The sequence below is a fragment of the Micromesistius poutassou genome (assembly GCF_964030765.1).
Source record: "Micromesistius poutassou genome assembly, chromosome: 7".
In the NCBI taxonomy this organism is placed as follows: Eukaryota; Metazoa; Chordata; class Actinopteri; order Gadiformes; family Gadidae; genus Micromesistius; species Micromesistius poutassou.
The window spans coordinates 12,140,856-12,158,285 of NC_140277.1; the positions used below are offsets into that span (position 1 = coordinate 12,140,856).

Consider the following 17,430-nt stretch of genomic DNA (forward strand, 5'->3'; position numbering starts at 1 on the left):
TCACACATGCCTACAAACACAGTTCAGGGCGAGTGAGTCATAGCACACTGAGCGAGCCGGAGAGAGGGACAGAAGCTCTGAAGTCTGGTAACAGAGCACATGTAGTCATCTTCTCCGGCTACATCGGAGCCATAGTCTCGTCAGGAGGAACGTTGTCCGTATGTCACACAGCTCAGAGGAACACACCGTGAGTACCGTCGCACCACTCTTGTCTCTCGGCGTTTTCAGATTGAGCAATTTACCACTTATGTGTGGTTTTTTGTGTGTCTGTCTTCTCAACAGTGTGCGTGCTGTTGACTCTTTGGTCTGGTTTGTGGGTTGGCTACTTCTGCCTCTTGATAGGGGAACAGGTGTGCTTTTGTGTGTCTGAAGTCTCTGGCTGTGACTGTTGTCACCCGACAGCAGCACATCCTTATCAGGGACTCTGAAAGAAACTTAGACTTAGAGTTTTCCGTTTGGGTTTTTTGCAAATATTTGTCATCAGATCTGCTGCCTCGATAGAGTTGGCTCGCATCTTCATGGATTACTCATCAATGGAAACTATTGCAGTATCCCTGTGATTGTTTAACAATATGTTTTATGAATTATACGACATAAAGTAAGACATTAAGTACAGCATGCAATATGTATTTGATTATCAATGTTTATGCATGACATTGTATTTTTATTTGTATTTTATTATGTATTAATTGTCTGCCAATGGCTTTAGACAGTTATGGGCGAGTTCTAAATGAGGGTTTCTCCGACGTGGTGGACTTTAGTCCATGCCAAGCCTTAAGTGACTTAAGCAATAAAGCCTTGACCATAACACAGGTCTATGGCCATAATATAGACTTATAAAAAAATCTCCTTGGCAATGGACCAGCTGTTTATAGACTTAACTAGGGCTGGGAATCTCTTGGCACCTCACGATTCGATTCCGATTCAGAGGGCAACGATTCGATTATAAAACGATTATCGATGCATCTCAATTCAACAGAGTTTGCTAATCAGTTTGCTAATATATATATATATATATATATATATATATATATATATATATATATATCTTTTTTATTAAATTTGTTTCAGATTATTATTATCATTTTTATGCATCGAGACGGAATCATTCTAGAGCGAATCGCGACGCATCGAAGAATCGATTATTTTCCCCTCATTTAAAGTTGTTCTTCATCTCCTCTTGTCCTCCTCCCGACAGGCTTCTGGGACTCTGAGCTTTGCATTGGAAAAAAGCGCGCGGTCTCCTGGTCCTCCCCGGCGACCGCCCCCCCCGACAGGCCGCCGCCCCCCCGCCCAGAGGCGGGTAACCTTGGCCACCAGCCCCGGCGCCCGTCCCCGGTTGATAACGCGCAGCCCTTCGGAGCTGGAGTGTTGCCAGAGCAACGGCGCGCTCTGCTTCATCAACCCCCTCTTCGCAAAGGTCCACCAGGCCCCCCTGCCCCCGGAGACCCCCCCTGTCACACCCCAACAGACCCCCAGTAACCGGGTGAACGAAGAGGAGGAGCCTGTTGCCGCTAGCGACAGTAGCAGCAACCAGGAAGCCGGCGAAGGCAGAGAGAGTCCCGTCCGAGTCCCCGTCGCAGAGCTCAGTGAGGGGAGCGTTCTGAGGAGCTCGACCCAGGCCTTGGCACCACAGCCAGAGCGAGGCACTCGAAGCAGCGACCAGTCACAGAGCGGAGCGATCACCGGCGCCTCCTGCTCGCCGCCGCCTCAACGACCCCCGCCTCCCCGCCAGCTCCCCCGCCGGTCCGTCCCCCCGCCCCCGCCCGTCAGGCAGTGCAGCATGCCGGAGAAGATCCCCTCGCAGAAGGAGCCGAAGGAGATGGGCGGCAGCTTCCTGCACCGGCTGGGCTCCTCCCTGAGCATCAGCACCTCCTCCTTCCCCTCCTTCTCCGCCTCCTTCTCCTCCTCGCCGCCGACCAAGAAGCTGAGCATCAGCTCGCCCATCTCCATCCCGCGGCCCTCCCTGGTCTCCCTCTCGGCGTCCCCTCGCCGGGTGAAGGCCTCGCCCTCCACCAGCCAGGAGGAGGTCACGTGCCACCTGGCCATGGAGGAGCGGACCATCCAGCAGGCCCTGAGCCGCTCCAAGGTCTCGCGGCAGAACGCCATCATCACCACCACCACCCGCCGCCGCCTTCACCACCACCACCACCACCACCACCACCACCACGCCGCCGACAGCCCCGGCTCCCAGAGCTCGCCCGACGCCATGCCCCGGGAACGGGCGGAGGACTCGCAGGGCGGCCGGGGGCCCGGCGGCGACGGCGGCGGGGACCAGCGGCTGAGCGACATGAGCCTCTCCACCGACTCGTCGGAGCCCGACTCCCTGGACCTCTCCTTCTCCTCCTTGTCCGCCTTCGGGCTGCCGCCGCTGCACGACCCCAGCCCCCCCACCCTGGCCGACTACGCCGCCCACCTGCCGCTGTCCCTCTCGCCGCCCCCTCACCACCGCCTCCTCCGCCGCCAGCAGAACCACCAGAACCACCACCAGCGGGGGCCCGACAGCAGCATGGAGGAGGAGGAGGACGACGAGGACGAGGACGAGGACGAAGACGAGCGGGACTTCGGCGTGGGCCTGGAGAGCGACCCGGACGCCGAGCACGAACAGGACCAGGACCTGACGCTGGAGCCCCCGGGCGGCCGCCGCGCCGGTGGCCGCGGCGGGGCCAACCGCAGGGCCAGTGCCGGGGCCCTGGGCCTGCAGAGGGCGCTGCGGGGCCAGCTGCGCAAGATGAGCGGCGTGTTCCGCTTCAGCTCCCTGATGACGCCGGAGAAGCGGGCGGTGCGGCGGGTGCTGGAGCTGTCCCAGGACAAGGCGTCGTACTTCGGCTGCCTGGTGCAGGACTACCTGAGCTACATGTGCGAGGGCTCGCAGGCCTGGCAGGGCCACGACTCGGGCCTGGAGCTGCTACAGACGCTGCGGCAGTTCATGACCCAGATGAAGAGCTACCTGAGGCAGAGCTCCGAGCTGGAGCCGCCCATCGAGAGCCTCATCCCCGAGGACCAGATTGGTGAGCATCTCAGACCCCCCTAAGCTTTTTCTTTGTGTTTACGGTGGAGTAGGGCATTCTGCTGTGGAGCTCTTGGGATTATGGCCCGCGGTGACGCAACATAAACCAACTGCTCGTCAACTCTTATGACTTCATCCGCGATGGGGTTTAGTCCTGCAATTACGACGCTCCGGGGGTGGAGTGTCAGTGTATTTAAAGAGCTGCAATGTCTCCATGCTGACCTCTCCACCAGTGCAGAGCGCCACTGTGTCACCACTTTGTGTTGGGAGTGAATGCTCTGCAGTTCTATATCGAGGTTTATATGTTGATATGAAGTGAATCAGTGACTTTAGATGGGGAAGGTTGGTAGGGAAGGGATAATGTGGAAGTGAAGCAGTGGTGTCAATTGTTTTAATGCAGCAGTTTCACTTCTACGTTTTAATGATGAGCCCTGTGGAAAACTTTCCTGTGGAAGCACGCATCCTAATGGCTGTTTGTGTGTGCGCAGCACGTGTGTGTGTGTGTGTGTGTGTGTGTATGTGTGTGCGCGTGCGTGCGTGTGTGTGTGTGCAGTTAAGGGTTTGTAGTCAACGAGCATGAACATGTGACACCTATGTGTTCAGACCAGAACTTTGTCGGTCAGACATTAATTTGACATTTGTCAGCAAAGCCTCCTGCAGGTGTGTTTGGACAATGTCGGCCAAAAACTAATAGCCAAACACAGCAGCCTTTCCCACAGGCTTCCTTTATTTCTGAGCACTGTTCTACATACTATGAAGTCAGAAAAACACACCCACACACTGAAACACTCGAAACAGAGGACAAAAGCCTGGTTTAGCCCGACACACAAACCTGTTTGCACACCTTCCACACTAACAGCAGTTAGACGGGAATCACACCAGAGTGCTGTGATTACCAAGAGAAGAGACAACTGGATAACTAACTAATAACTTAATTATTTAAGGCCCATTGAACACCACCCTGTCATTTTGTAGTTCTCGCTCCGTCAATACCTCACTGCTGACAAGTGGTAGTAGGGGCTCATATGTAAGAGCAGAAATGGTTTGGTACACTCCAGGGGAATAACAAGGAAACAGCACGCATTTCTTCTATTTAGTGTCCTGTGTGCTATGACTCAAGTCCCGTTGGCAGGAAGGTTTTTTTTCATACAGAGAACCATTGCTTCTTCCTTCATTGAGTTCTTGAGATGTGTTGCGCAATGTTTTGTTTGTGCCAGTGCTGCTCTCGCCCCCTCCCTTCCAGAAAGTGTTTTGAGTGTGTCTCAGTGTCCCCCAGTCCAGCACAGATGTGTTTGTGCGGCTGACTGCCAAAGGAGTACAAGCTCGGTCTCAGAGAGGGCTACTTCCGTATTTATCTTCTCCTCCAATCACAGCAAGGGGGTTCTGCTCGTGCTGCATGGGCCTCTCTCTCCCCCTCTCTCATGCTCTTGCCCTTTGGCTAGTTTATTGTCCATATCCTCTCCCTTTTCTCGTAACGATTCTCAAAGTGTCTCCCTCTCTCTAAACCCTTTTAACCGTCAATCTCTCTCGCTCTGTCTGCCTGTCATCACATCTTCTGTGTTGCCTTTCCTCAGCCTGAATCCATAGAGAGAGAGAGAGAGAGAGAGAGAGAGAGAGAGAGAGAGAGAGAGAGAGAGAGAGAGAGAGAGAGAGAGAGAGAGAGAGAGAGAGAGAGAGAGAGAGAGAGAGAGAGCGAGCTGTGGAGAACAGGCGCCCTTGTATCTGACCACTACACAGACTGGCTCCATCCAAAGAGGGGGGGGCGGGGAGCAAGTAGATAAACAGGACGTCTTGAGTCTCTGTTTATCTGTCCAGGGAGCCCATGGCTTCCCAGACAGGACACATGGAAAGCCCACATACGTAACTGTACGCATGTGGCACAGTTCAGAGCTCCATCACACAGTCAACTGTTGATACAGCTTCAACATCATCAATCCCCTGTCATTCAGCAATTTGTGTCTGTAAGCCTTTTTCACCATTTACGTGGTGTCACAATACATATATTGGGAAATCAGGTGCTAGCTCGAATTACATTTGATATATATAGACATGAGCAGCAAGAAAGGCTAAGAAGGCGACTAAAAATAAGTGACTAACGTAGCTTTGGTATCGGCGAGGAGTTCACAAGGTCATCACATTTCAGCGGGAGTGGGTGGATGACTGCTGCTAGTGCGTGCGTGTGTGTAAATATATAATTGTTAATCGTTCGTGCCTGCTTGGCCTATGTTTACCACATGTTTTGTTCCAAATGTCTGGACGTATGTTGACATCCAGGTTGGTTGCTGGACAACATAAGGATGTTTTGGTGAGGAGGTGTTTATATCTGGCAGGAAGGACACTTGATAGCACCGAGGGTTGTGCCGATAAGAGAGCAGGTTTATCTGATGTCCTGCATCCTCTGGTCTTCCTGTCCTGTTGCTTCATGTGCGTGTGTGTGTGTGTGTGTGTGTGTGTGTGTGTGTGTGTGTGTGTGTGTGTGTGTGTGTGTGTGTGTGTGTGCATGCGTGCGTGAGAGAGACAGAGAAAATAAATCCCACCTAACACTGCCAGAGCCTGATCACATGCAACCTACTCAAAACACTTTGTGGTTTAAAGTCTTATTTTTGGTTAGTTCTGGAGCAAGCACAATGCAACCCTAATTGACCCATTGGCTGGTGCTGAACCTGTGGAAGATTTTCCGGGTGTAATTCAGCCTCTGATGGTTTTGGATGCCGTCCATCATTATCAAAGGGATCCACAGTAGGCTGCCCTATAAAGGCCAACTGCAGCACCTATGTCAACAGGGTGACTGGGAAAATATCACCTACAATTAAGTTTAACCAAGCTTACATATGAACCTTGTCGTCTTCATCATCGTCATCATCATCACCATGTGTTGTGTTGTATCAACAGTTTAATCTCTACCACTTCATTGGTGACGCACATAGATTACCAAGGCAGTCCGTAGATTTAGCATGGGGGAATTACCTTTAGTCTGCCCTGGTTGTCTGTTCGATTTTTGGGTTTAATGCAATTTTCACAGAAAAAATGTTTTAATAAAAAACATAGCAAGATTTATCATATATATTTTGGATATATAAATATATATTGTATAATATAAACCATATATCCCTATCAATGTGTTGAACACATTTTAAACCAGATTTATGATTGGAGTCCTGGTTGAATTCAAGAGAATATCAATCAACATTTAAAACCAGAGCGCAGGAGATGACGTGAGCACTAGAGTGATTCATTTTCAGATTTCAGTGTGCAGATGGTGTTAGCCAAAAACCTGCTGACTTTACCCAATTCAAGGACAGTCAGCAGCACTCTCTCTCTCTCCTTTACACACACACACACACACACGCGCGCATACACACACGCATGCAGGAACGCATGCACACACAGGACGATGGTCCTTTTTCAGCAGCAATGCGGTTTGGGCTGGAATTTGTTAGTCATACTGCACATGCACATTTAGTAAGACCCAAAATGTCGACACACGCAGGCTAGGCTCTCTCCAACCCCTCAACTGTGGCCATCCATGATGCCAGCTCTTAACTCTGGAAAGAAGCGGCTGTTGTTTTGGTCAGTCTGACCTTATACCCAAAAAGTCTTAAAAGTACAACACAGGGTCAGACAGCCCTAGAAACTTTCTTATTTTGAAGCATGAAGCGTGAAAAAAGCACCGTCTTTCCACCTGGAGAAGTACGAGAAAAACCTGATCCCATAACCAACATACGGAAGACACATCAGTGATTCAAAACGGGTCTGTCTCTGGCTCGCAACCACATTCCCCGGGCGCTTCCATCCAGCACGACTCACGAGCGAGTCCGAGACCAATCACAGCACGCCGTTACAAAAAAGTGCCGCTCCTTGACCTAGTGTGCAGACAGTTACCTAGAGTACGACCACCCGAATCACAACACGAGGGGTGGTGTGTGTACGCCTCACCGTCGATTCATTGTAACCGTATCCCCCGTTCTCCCCCCCCCCCCCCTCTCCCCTCCCCAGACGGGGTCCTGGAGAAGGCCATGCACAAGTGCGTGCTGAAGCCGCTGAAGGGCGTGGTCAGCGCGGCACTGTGGGAGTTCCAGGTGCGCAGCGGGGCGTGGCAGGAGCTGAGGGAGAACCTGGCCCAGGCCAAGGCCCGGCTGCCCCAGGACATGGGGCTGCCGGACGGCCCGCCGCCGGACCCCCTGGCCGTGGAGAAGATCCGGCAGAAGCTGCAGACGCTGTGCAAGATGTACTCGCCCGAGAAGAAGGTGACGGTGCTGCTGCGCGTCTGCAAGCTCATCTACGGCGTGATGGAGGACAGCCCCGGTGAGACACGCGCTGAGCTGAGGCGCCGAGCAATAGGCCCAACAACTCGGTTGAGAAAATATCTATAAAAGCGTTGAGTGTTAACGTGTTTGTCGTTTGTTGGGAACACAGTGCACATCTGTTTTGCGTAAAAGACAATGACAGTTGCCAATGAGAATCGTCGATTCAGTTGAAAAATGCCCTCGGCTGTTTTTTTTGCATGGCTCATGCACTCACGCACGGCGTAACGTTTAACTCCATGTTAAGCGCCGCCTAACAACCGAGGACCTGTCTCTCCCAGGGCGCGTGTCCGGAGCCGATGAGTTCCTGCCCATGATGACCTACGTGCTTGCCCAGTGTGACCTGCCTCAGCTGGACAATGAGATCCTGTACATGATGGAGCTGCTGGATCCCTCTCAGCTCAACGGAGAAGGTACTAACGCTCGAAAGTCGTCCACAAGGATGGGTCGTTTTGCACACCGAGTCTGGCGCCGCTCTTTGTTCAATCATTCTAGAACGTAAGAGAAATAAAAATAAACCGTTTGGAAATAGTATTTTGGGAATTTTATATAAGCCTTTTTGTCCCCTTGAACTTGAAGAATTGGTACATTTTCTCGGCAGAAAAATTCATAAAAATGAAAAGGATGCATTCAGACTGTCCACTGCTTGTCCACCTCCCTAGACCGTAGAATCCATGCTGCCCCACTGTGTTCACCCGGTACACACCCGCCAAGCTCGGCCTCAAGCGCCCCCTAGTGGCGAGACTCGTCAGAGTCGCTCGGCCTCTCACTGGGCTGTGCTCCCTCTAACCCCGGGGTTGTGTGTGGCTCCCCTCAGGCGGGTACTACCTGACCAGCGCCTACGGAGCCATGTCCCTGATCCGCAACTTCCAGGAGGAGCAGGCGGCCCGGGTGCTGCGAACGCGTGACACGCTCCGCCAGTGGCACCACCGCCGCACCACCCAGCGGTCGGCGCCCTCCGTGGACGACTTCCAGGTACAGTTGGTCCCGTTCACACACAGACGCACGCACACACACACACACACAGTGGACACATGCTGTCCCAGATCTTTCGAATATAGATAACTAAAGCATATATAAGGTCCTAAAGTTCCTAGAGTGTAGAAAAAGAAGTAACTCATACACATTGGGGTATGATTGTAGCCCTCCTATCTTAACACTCAGTACACTGACGTAGGAACGGCCTATCCCGTTGTTCCACATTTAATCCTAGTCTTCGTGCTAACGTTCAGCGATCAACGACGGGACAGTGCACACTGTACTGTCACCTCGTTCACCTTCCGCCGCCTCGTTGTTCACCGCGCTGCCCTCCTCCCGCAGAACTACCTGCGGGTGGCGCTGAAGTCTCTGGACAGCGGCTGCACGGCCAAGACGCTGCCGGTGCGGCCCTACGCCACGGTGGAGGAGGTGTGCCTGCTCTGCGCCCACAAGTTCAAGGTGTCGGACGCCGGGGACTACGCCCTGTTCCTGGTGACGGAGGGCAGCAGCCAGCAGCTGGCGCCCGACACCCACCCGCAGAAGATCAAGGCGGAGCTGCACAGCCGGCCGCAGGCGCCGCCGTTCCACTTTGTGTACCGCCGCGCGGGGCCCCCGGAGGGGGACGCCTCGCCCGTCAACCTCAACAGGCTCGCCCCGACCCCCGACGCCGGCCTGGGCCACCCCGAGCTGGGCCACCCCGAGCTGGGCGACCCCGACCTGGGTGACCCCGACCTGGGTGCGGTCTCGTCTGACCCCGCCTCCTCCTCCTCCTCCTCCCCCTCCCCCTGCAGCAGCCTGAGCCCCAGCCTGAGCCTCAGCCTGCTGCCGGGGCACCGCGACGTGACCTCCGTGTCTGTGTGACCCCCGTGTCGGCGTGGAGACAGAGCCGGGGGGAGGTGGTGGGGGGGGGGGGGTAGCCTTACTTCTCCTTTTTTCGGACGGCGCTCATTGTCGCTAGCGACGCACATCCTTCCCGCTGGCGGGCCGAGAAGGAAGGAAGTGAGACAGACACTGAGCCGTCTTGTTTTTTTCCGGTTTCCTCATCTCGTGTCATTGTGACCCCCCCCCCCCCCCCCCCCTGTGAGGCGGGGCGGGGCGAGAGCAGCGCTCACGCGGGGCCACCGCTGGACCTCAGGCGACGCGGCGGTGAAGGACACGTGAGCAGGGCTAACCCCGCATGGACGGACAGCCATGGTGGCCCAGAGGGCTGCAGAGGCTCGGGGGGTTTCTGACCGTTCGAACCCGTTTACTACGATGAAATGTTTATTAACAACGGTGATATTGTGTTGAGTAACGTTGGATACGTGATTTTTATTTGTACGATTAACTTGTTGCAGTTGCTGGTTGACTGCCTGTGGTGTGTGTGTTTGGGTTCTTTTAAAAGCGACATAGCAGTGATGTTGGTGTCACCGTCTATATTTTTGTTAGAAACTATTTTTTAGAAACTGGCTTTTCTGCCGTGTAGGAAGTTAAGTCTTTTATATAATGAATGTTTTAATTGTAGTGATTATCCTGGAGATATTACAGATATAAGCCTTTCAGCAACGATGGAAACTTCCAGTTTTTAAATGATATGTAACTAAATAAAATCACCATGTTCTTTTCTGTGCCTTCTGGGAATCCGGGCACGGTCATGAAATACAGTACTACTGACAAATATGGCTCCTTTTTTTTTAAAGACTTAACATAGAAGTAGACTCTTATGCAATAGCAGTGTAAACCTCTTAGCTGGTCTAAGGTTGCATGCAGTAACAAAATAATATTTATGCAATACATGGCTCAATGGCAAATATAGAAAGGTTAAGTTAGGTATAGAAAGAAGATACAGGAAAGACATAGAAAGTGCAAAGTACATAGTCGTATGCAGTGAATGAATTTGATTGAAACACCATGTTGGCATGGATTTACTGGCCGTGTTGTGTACTATGATTTGATTGATCTGAAGGGTGATACAATCAGCATGGGAGTCCCGTCTCTTGTAAAACATTGAAAATGTTAACGGGAAAGGTAGGAGTGCTGGGATTAGCAGGGGAATGGCCGGCGAGCGCAGAAACTGTATTGAGAAAGACAGCTGAGAGACATTTAACAGTAAGTTCAGGGGCGTTAAAACACTATGTATATCAACCTAGTAGCACACCTTTGGATTGTGACACATACTAGGATATAGGAAAGAGATTTTTGAGAGGGTGGGGGATAACTCGAGTCTTCGTAGTCATTTTTAGTCTACTTTTACTGCAGTGTAAGTGTCTATATGAACCTGTGCAGGGATTGTTTCCACCCATGTCTGCGCTACGAGTGTCATAAAGGTCACAGGGCAAGGCCCCTTTTCCCTCTGGATGCCATTATGTCATGAATATTCTTTTGCACTTAATAAAAGTTGAATATGGAATAACAGCGGCATGTTTGCCTCAAGTTATTTTAAATCGAGATATGTTGAGGACAATATGATGAAATATATTGTGTAATATATGTAAGATTGACATAACACATTGTATGCTGTAATGAGGCAGATGGTATCTACTAAACTCTCCTTTATAAATATATATTGAGTATTTTATGACTTCTTTGCAACTTAATACAATTCTTACGAGAAGAAAACAAAGGGAATGTTGCACCGTTCTGCTCACTTGTGTTTATCCCCGGCACACCTGAGTGTTATGTTGATTACTGCATGGACAGTGTGGTGTGGTGTGGCGCGTCGGGAAATCGTTTCTAGGCTGAAAAAAGGCAGGTCAAACAAGTGGAATACCTTAAGCAAAGAGCTTTATTAATGTTAAGGTAGCAAAATCCATCCTAAAATGATGTCTCTAACATTTAAACACAAAAGTAAACCCAATTCTGTCCCAAAAAAAGTTCCTTGTGCGTGTAGGAATGACCGCTCAAACAGAGAGTGGGAACCATATCACCTGCATCGCGTCATCGTTCTCTGTACGTTGCTAAGCTATACCCGCGGGAGCATGCAGTCATCGGGGGCGTACAGTCCAAACAAATCCAGTGCCATCTTAACAGTCATTAGAATCTCACCTAAAAAATAAAAGTACATTATAGAGTTTTTACCATAAATTATTTTATTATATTATCTATCTTCATGCGAGTAAACAAACGACAAAGGGGGCATTACTGCTCTGGAAAGGGCTTACAAGGAGCAGACCTAGGATCTATGAAAATATATTCAAACAGATATACAGATTGAGACAAAAAATATAAATACATCTATACCTATTTTTTGTACATTTTTACATCAGTAATATCACCCATGTGAATATCACAAATTATATAGAAGTGTCTCACAACAAGACAACTTGTTTTTTGAAAAGGTGAATGTCTCAGAGACAGTTTGATCAGTTTATAAATCATGGTACCGTAATTGTGATCTTAAGCTTGTAACTTGGAATCAATAGCAGCATAGAATTTGTTGAATCAAATCGATTAAGTATCAGTTATATATTTATGGGGCTTAAACAGTGGGGGGCACAGGAAATACAAATACTTATTTTGTTGCTTCAATGGATTCTCTTTTTTAACCTCAATTGTGGACAGAAAATGTTCTTCCCTATGCAGTGTATATTATAGAGACAATTGCTTTGTGTAAGCTTTGTAAAAACAGCTTCTCTAGATAGCAGTACCACCTGAGACTGAGCTAAAAGCCAGGGCTGGTGTTAAATAAGTAAGGAGTACATTAGTTGATTTATTAGTACCGTTATGTTTGGTATCAGGAAACAACCATGGTTGTTTGTGTCTTGTGCCTGGTGGTCAAAAAATAACTTTAATGCTTGATGTTAGCATTTCCAACGGTGGATTTACACATGCAGCTCACCAATGCTTAATGAATGCTGCTGTGTAGTTTTGTGAGTGACTCACAATTTGCACAAAAAGCTAATTGAGTGTTTTGTGTTTGAGATATGCAAGTAACAGTCAGGTTTTTATAGTGATTGGAAATTTCTCTACAAACATACCCCTACATAGAGGAAAACACTATATCTGTATATATCAAGAGCTCATACATTTGAAATATCATTTTTTTAAACTCTGCCGCTATAAATTTCATCTTTGATCGTTAAAGTGGCTTATTTACACTTGCAAGCCGATAATTATTGCATTACAAATAATCTGAACACAATTAAACCCTGTTTCCCGGTAGCAGCACAGAGAAGTACTCTGACTGTAATAAATAAATACACATATTTATATATATATAAAAATAATAACGACAATGATTACTTTACACGTACATTCTAAAGACACATATTCCTTAGCAAAACAACAAATTACATTTTGTACTGTTGATTAATAAATAAAACATTGTACAAGAAGCAAATTAGATTCAGTCTGTTTTAACAACTACCTCCCCTCAATAATACAAAAACAAAAATACAAAGCGTGGTCCCTTTATGTTTTCAAGGACCTCATCAAGAATGAGGAAAAAGCTTATATTTCCATCATAGCTGAACCTCTGACAGCTAAACAGAGTGTGTGTGTAGTGGTATGGTTAGCTTTGTCTGTAGATAGATAATACATCAACATCTGGTCATACATGGGGATGCTAGGTTCTCCCCTGGCTGGCATACCTTGACACTAACGTGGGTGAAAGCAAAATACTCTTTTAGTTCATTAACAACAACGCACAACTCTCAACACTGGTGGACCACACAAACCTACCATAGATTTACAAGTATTTTCATTATAAATGACAGAATACAAATAGATCTGTTGATAAGAACAATCAACAACGAAAACCGAAAACAATTTCAATCAATCAATCATGACTTCCATAAAAAACAATGGAAGGGGAGAGTGCTGATGCTGAATTGTGCATCCTTTCCTAATGCTAGCATGGTCTAACATAACTAACACTGCATATCGCATGACAGTAAACATGCAAATTCCTCTGTAAGATCACAGACAAGTCATAAAAGTAATGGAAAAACAAAAGTCCATCTTTCATCAAAATAATTGATGATACAACTTGCAAACAGCTGCTTGTGGATCAACTCCATCCCCATTCTGTGTCAGTTTCGCAAGTGGCTTTCAAAATAGAGCGATTGGGCAACAGTCTGGTATAAACAGTGTTGATTCTTACAGTAGCCTCCAGGAGGCGCCGTGGTGCTGTGAACCATGTAGTGGCCCGTTATCCTCTCTCCATTAAACATTAAACTACTTTGTTTTCTTTTTTTTTTTGCCATTTAAATAAAGAAGAAAATAACAAAGCGCATTGTAATGCTTCATCTTACAAGGACTTTCCCCTTATATAATCAGCATGTTTCCAGGGCCGTCAACAGAACAGGGACATGGTCACCACTCACAGCCACGCAGTGCAGTCGTCAGTGCAAAGCGAACCGTTTCCTTTACAACCAACGCAAACATACTCCAGTACACATTTATAACGTTGATTACATATTGTTTTCAAAAGAGAATTGTGCTTTTTTTTTTTGTACACAGGTACGATAGATACGTCTGGACGGATGTGTCTCTGCTCTAAGGTCGACTCCCTGGAGGGTGAACTGTCGACTTTTAAAAACCCACAAGTTGTAGTTTTGAATGAGAGGAATGTGTTTTGCTACGTGTAGAAATAATAAATAATATATATATACGTATATATATATATATATATATATATATATATATATATATATATATATATATATATATATATATATATAGGAATATTCCTATATATATAGGAATATTTACAGAGATATAGTGTATAGAAGTCTTTTAATATAAAACACACCTACCTACACACCTAAAACGTACCTACTGCTGTGATATAATTGAAGTACATCTAGGAAATAGGTGGGCGATGCCCTGTATATCTGTGGCATGGGTCTCCTAAAAATGTAAAACTTTTAGTCAAAAAGGAAAAATAATCGTAGTATTGAACTCAGCCGTATTCCAGACTGTGTTGAAGTTCATTGACTTGAAAGATTGCTTTTAACCACCTTTTAGTATAAACCCCAGGTGGCGTATATTTGGTAAAGTAACATACACTCCTATGTACATTTGTTAGCGTTCTGGCTTCACTTTGTTGTCTAAAGAATGTCTATTTGACTGACCATAAGTATTCTTCCACAAATAACATAAACGATTAATCCTTACCACTGCAAATACAGTACCCTAAAGCCATGGCACCAAACAACCATTTCTTATATCATCGTTATTATCTTTCAATAACATTACCAACCAGTTGGTCCTGGGAACTCAACAACACCTGCCCCGTTTTCTTTAGAGTTAGACTTCAGTCTACATAATGTGATGCATTGACTTCCAAAGTAAATACCTCCACGTGCAGGGAGCAGTGGGCTGCCATGTTGCACCGCAGACAGGGCTGGATAAAGTTCAGCTGGGGATGCTCTGAGGTTCCCCATTTGCCTCTTTTCTGTACAATTAAATAACAGGAATGTGCACTTACAGACAGGCACACACACACACACACACACACACACACACACACACACACACACACACACACACACACACACACACACACACACACACACACACACACACACACACACACACACACACACACACGCGCGCGCAGCCTCATACTGGACTGTGCGTGAGGCGCGCTGAGAGCCCCCACGCACAGATCAAGCAGAAAGCAGGAAACTCAGCGTCTCATGAACATTCAAATACAAAGTATAATGTAATGGAAATGCTAATATTTCCTCTGGGGCCATCTCTGAGATATTAAATACCGTCTCATTAGTGTGACTGGGGCTGGAGAAAATCCCTGTTATTCAAACACATCCACCACCACCGTGTGTGCCTGTGTGTGTTTGTGTGGGTGTGTGTGTGTGTGTGTGTGTGTGTGTGTGTGTGTGCATTCCTGTGTGTGTGTGTGTGTGTGTGTGTGTGTCTCTGTGCATTCCTGTTTGTGTGTGTGTGGTGCTCAGTCGTCCCGGCAGGTGGGCAGGTTGACGAAGGTGAAGATGTTGTACTCGATGAGGCAGGAGAAGGAGACGAAGACCGAGTACAGCATGATGGAGATGAAGCCCAGGCGCCGGTCCAGCTTCCAGTTGTTCATGTGCACCCCCATCACCTGCACACACACACACGCACACACACACACACACACACACACGCAAACACACATGCACACACAGACAAACACACACACACGCACATACACAAACACACACGCACAAACACACACGCGCAAACACACACACACACACACACACACACACACACACACGTGCACGCACACACGCAAACACACACACACACACACATATTTTAATAGACACACAGACGGAGACACACAGACAAAAGGATGCAGATGGACAGACAGTGAGACGGACAGAGGGACACATGGACAGGCATGCAGACATGCATACAACACACAGAACGCTCTGACAGACATACGGACGGACTGAGCGGCCGGTCGACCGACAGACACGTAAACAGACAGGACAAAGACAGAACAGGTAGAGGAAGAGGAGCGTGGAGGCAGCGAGAGGAAGCACAGGGATGTTTGAGTGACAGGTGGAAGGGAGCAGTGGGAGACAAGACGATAGGCATGGATGGAGAGAGGGATGGGGAGTGAGAGAGAGAGAGAGAGAGAGAAAGAGAGAGAGAGAGAGAGAGAGAGAGAGAGAGAGAGAGAGAGAGAGAGAGAGAGAGAGCGAGCACAAGTGAAAGATGGAGCTTGAGAGTGAGAAGCGCGAGAGCGAGAAAGAGAGGAGGAGTGTGAGGAGCAGGGGCACAGCGGCGGGGTACCCCCGCCGATCCCAACAGACTCCAGGACGCGGGAGGCCGGGACACAGACAACGACTGCACGCTACACGCTCACCGTGATGAAGACCGAAGCCAACAGCAGGCCCACCGAGATGATCAGGCCCTTGCTGTTCAGCTTGATCTGCAACGGGATGTGACATTGCATCAAAACACAATAGACAGATAGGAACCGTCCACGCGGTGGCGGCGACAAGCGGCCCCGACCTCTGCGGCGCTGTCAACACTCACACACAGGCCCGGCCGCCGTCCCACTGTGCGCCGCGGCGGACGCTAACTATTACCCAGCATTCCTTCACGTTCACGTCCTCCTTTGAAACATGCGGGCTTAAGCCGCCCCGGCTGGAGGCACTGCCTCGGTGCGTACGTGTGTACACACAGGGTTGTCCTTCCTTTATTTAAACAATGCGTTCAGTATTTCAACATGTGCATTTCAACGTGTTGCTGTGCCATAGTCGTGATTCTCCTACAGACGAAGCAAACGTCTCCCAACATCATCAGGATCATCAGTTCAAACAGAGATGCAGACATACACACACGGTTGACTTCACGCCCGCTCTGTGTTCCTCCTCAAGGTTTTTTTTTTGGTCTGGCCCTTAGGGGGTGTCGTAAATATCAGGCCTATTAAAGGTCCCATGACATGCCGCCAGGTGTGAGTGTGATTAGCTGTTACAAGCCGTTTTTGGAAAATCGGCCCCTTATGACATCACAGGTGGGCGTGTCCACCTAGGTGTGTGACGGGATCGATGAGCAACGTTTGCTACAGTCCACCGGGTCGGCTGGTACACTGATCTATCCAGCACACAACTAGGTGGACACGCCCACTCATGATGTCATAAGGGGCCGATTTTTCCAAAACGGCTTGTAGCGGCTAATCACACCACACCTGGCGCCGGCATGTCATGGGACCTTTAAGCCCTTTGAGGCTGTAACTGTGATTAAGGGCTATACAAATACAATTTAATTGAACCTCACCTTTTAGTTAATTTATACTGAACTGATCTTCACTGTCTTACGAATAAAAAAGCAAGCCTGCACGTCTAATCAGAGCATTAGCAGTCTGAGCACCTGTCGCGGCGTGGATGTGTTATTACATGATTGCACTATCGTCACTCTCAGATGTTCAACTCCTAGCAAGAGCAGCGCGGGACCACAGGATAGGAACATTAATGGTGTTTATTGATTTGTATTGATTTGTACTTAAATGGACATCAAAGCATCCACACGGATTTCCCCGGGGCGTCGTTGTGGCGTTGAGTCCCAGCTGAGACCGACCTCAGCCCACTATCTTAGATTCAGAATCACAGGGATCTGAAGGTACATTGGGCTAAAACGCAGTGGAGAGTGTTGTGTGTGTGTGTGTGTGTGTGTGTGTGTGTGTGTGTGTGTGTGTGTGTGTGT

The 17,430-nt window shown here is 48.5% G+C and overlaps 2 protein-coding genes across 2 annotated transcripts in view; one reads left to right on the plus strand and one right to left on the minus strand.

The window, feature by feature from the left end:
* Positions 1-10,648, plus strand: part of rin2a (Ras and Rab interactor 2a) — a 30,692-nt gene extending 20,044 nt beyond the window's left edge. The window contains 6 exon segments of the mRNA XM_084471030.1: positions 1,199-1,284; positions 1,286-3,011; positions 7,007-7,315; positions 7,596-7,727; positions 8,132-8,289; positions 8,635-10,648. Of these exon segments, the coding sequence (XP_084327156.1) occupies positions 1,199-1,284; positions 1,286-3,011; positions 7,007-7,315; positions 7,596-7,727; positions 8,132-8,289; positions 8,635-9,153 (2,930 nt within the window). The 3' untranslated portion in view covers positions 9,154-10,648.
* A 3,938-nt stretch (positions 10,649-14,586) lies between these two features.
* Positions 14,587-17,430, minus strand: part of slc24a3 (solute carrier family 24 member 3) — a 62,235-nt gene continuing 59,391 nt past the window's right edge. The window contains 2 exon segments of the mRNA XM_084470073.1: positions 14,587-15,334; positions 16,088-16,153. Coding sequence (XP_084326199.1) covers positions 15,185-15,334; positions 16,088-16,153 — 216 coding nt within the window. The 3' untranslated portion in view covers positions 14,587-15,184.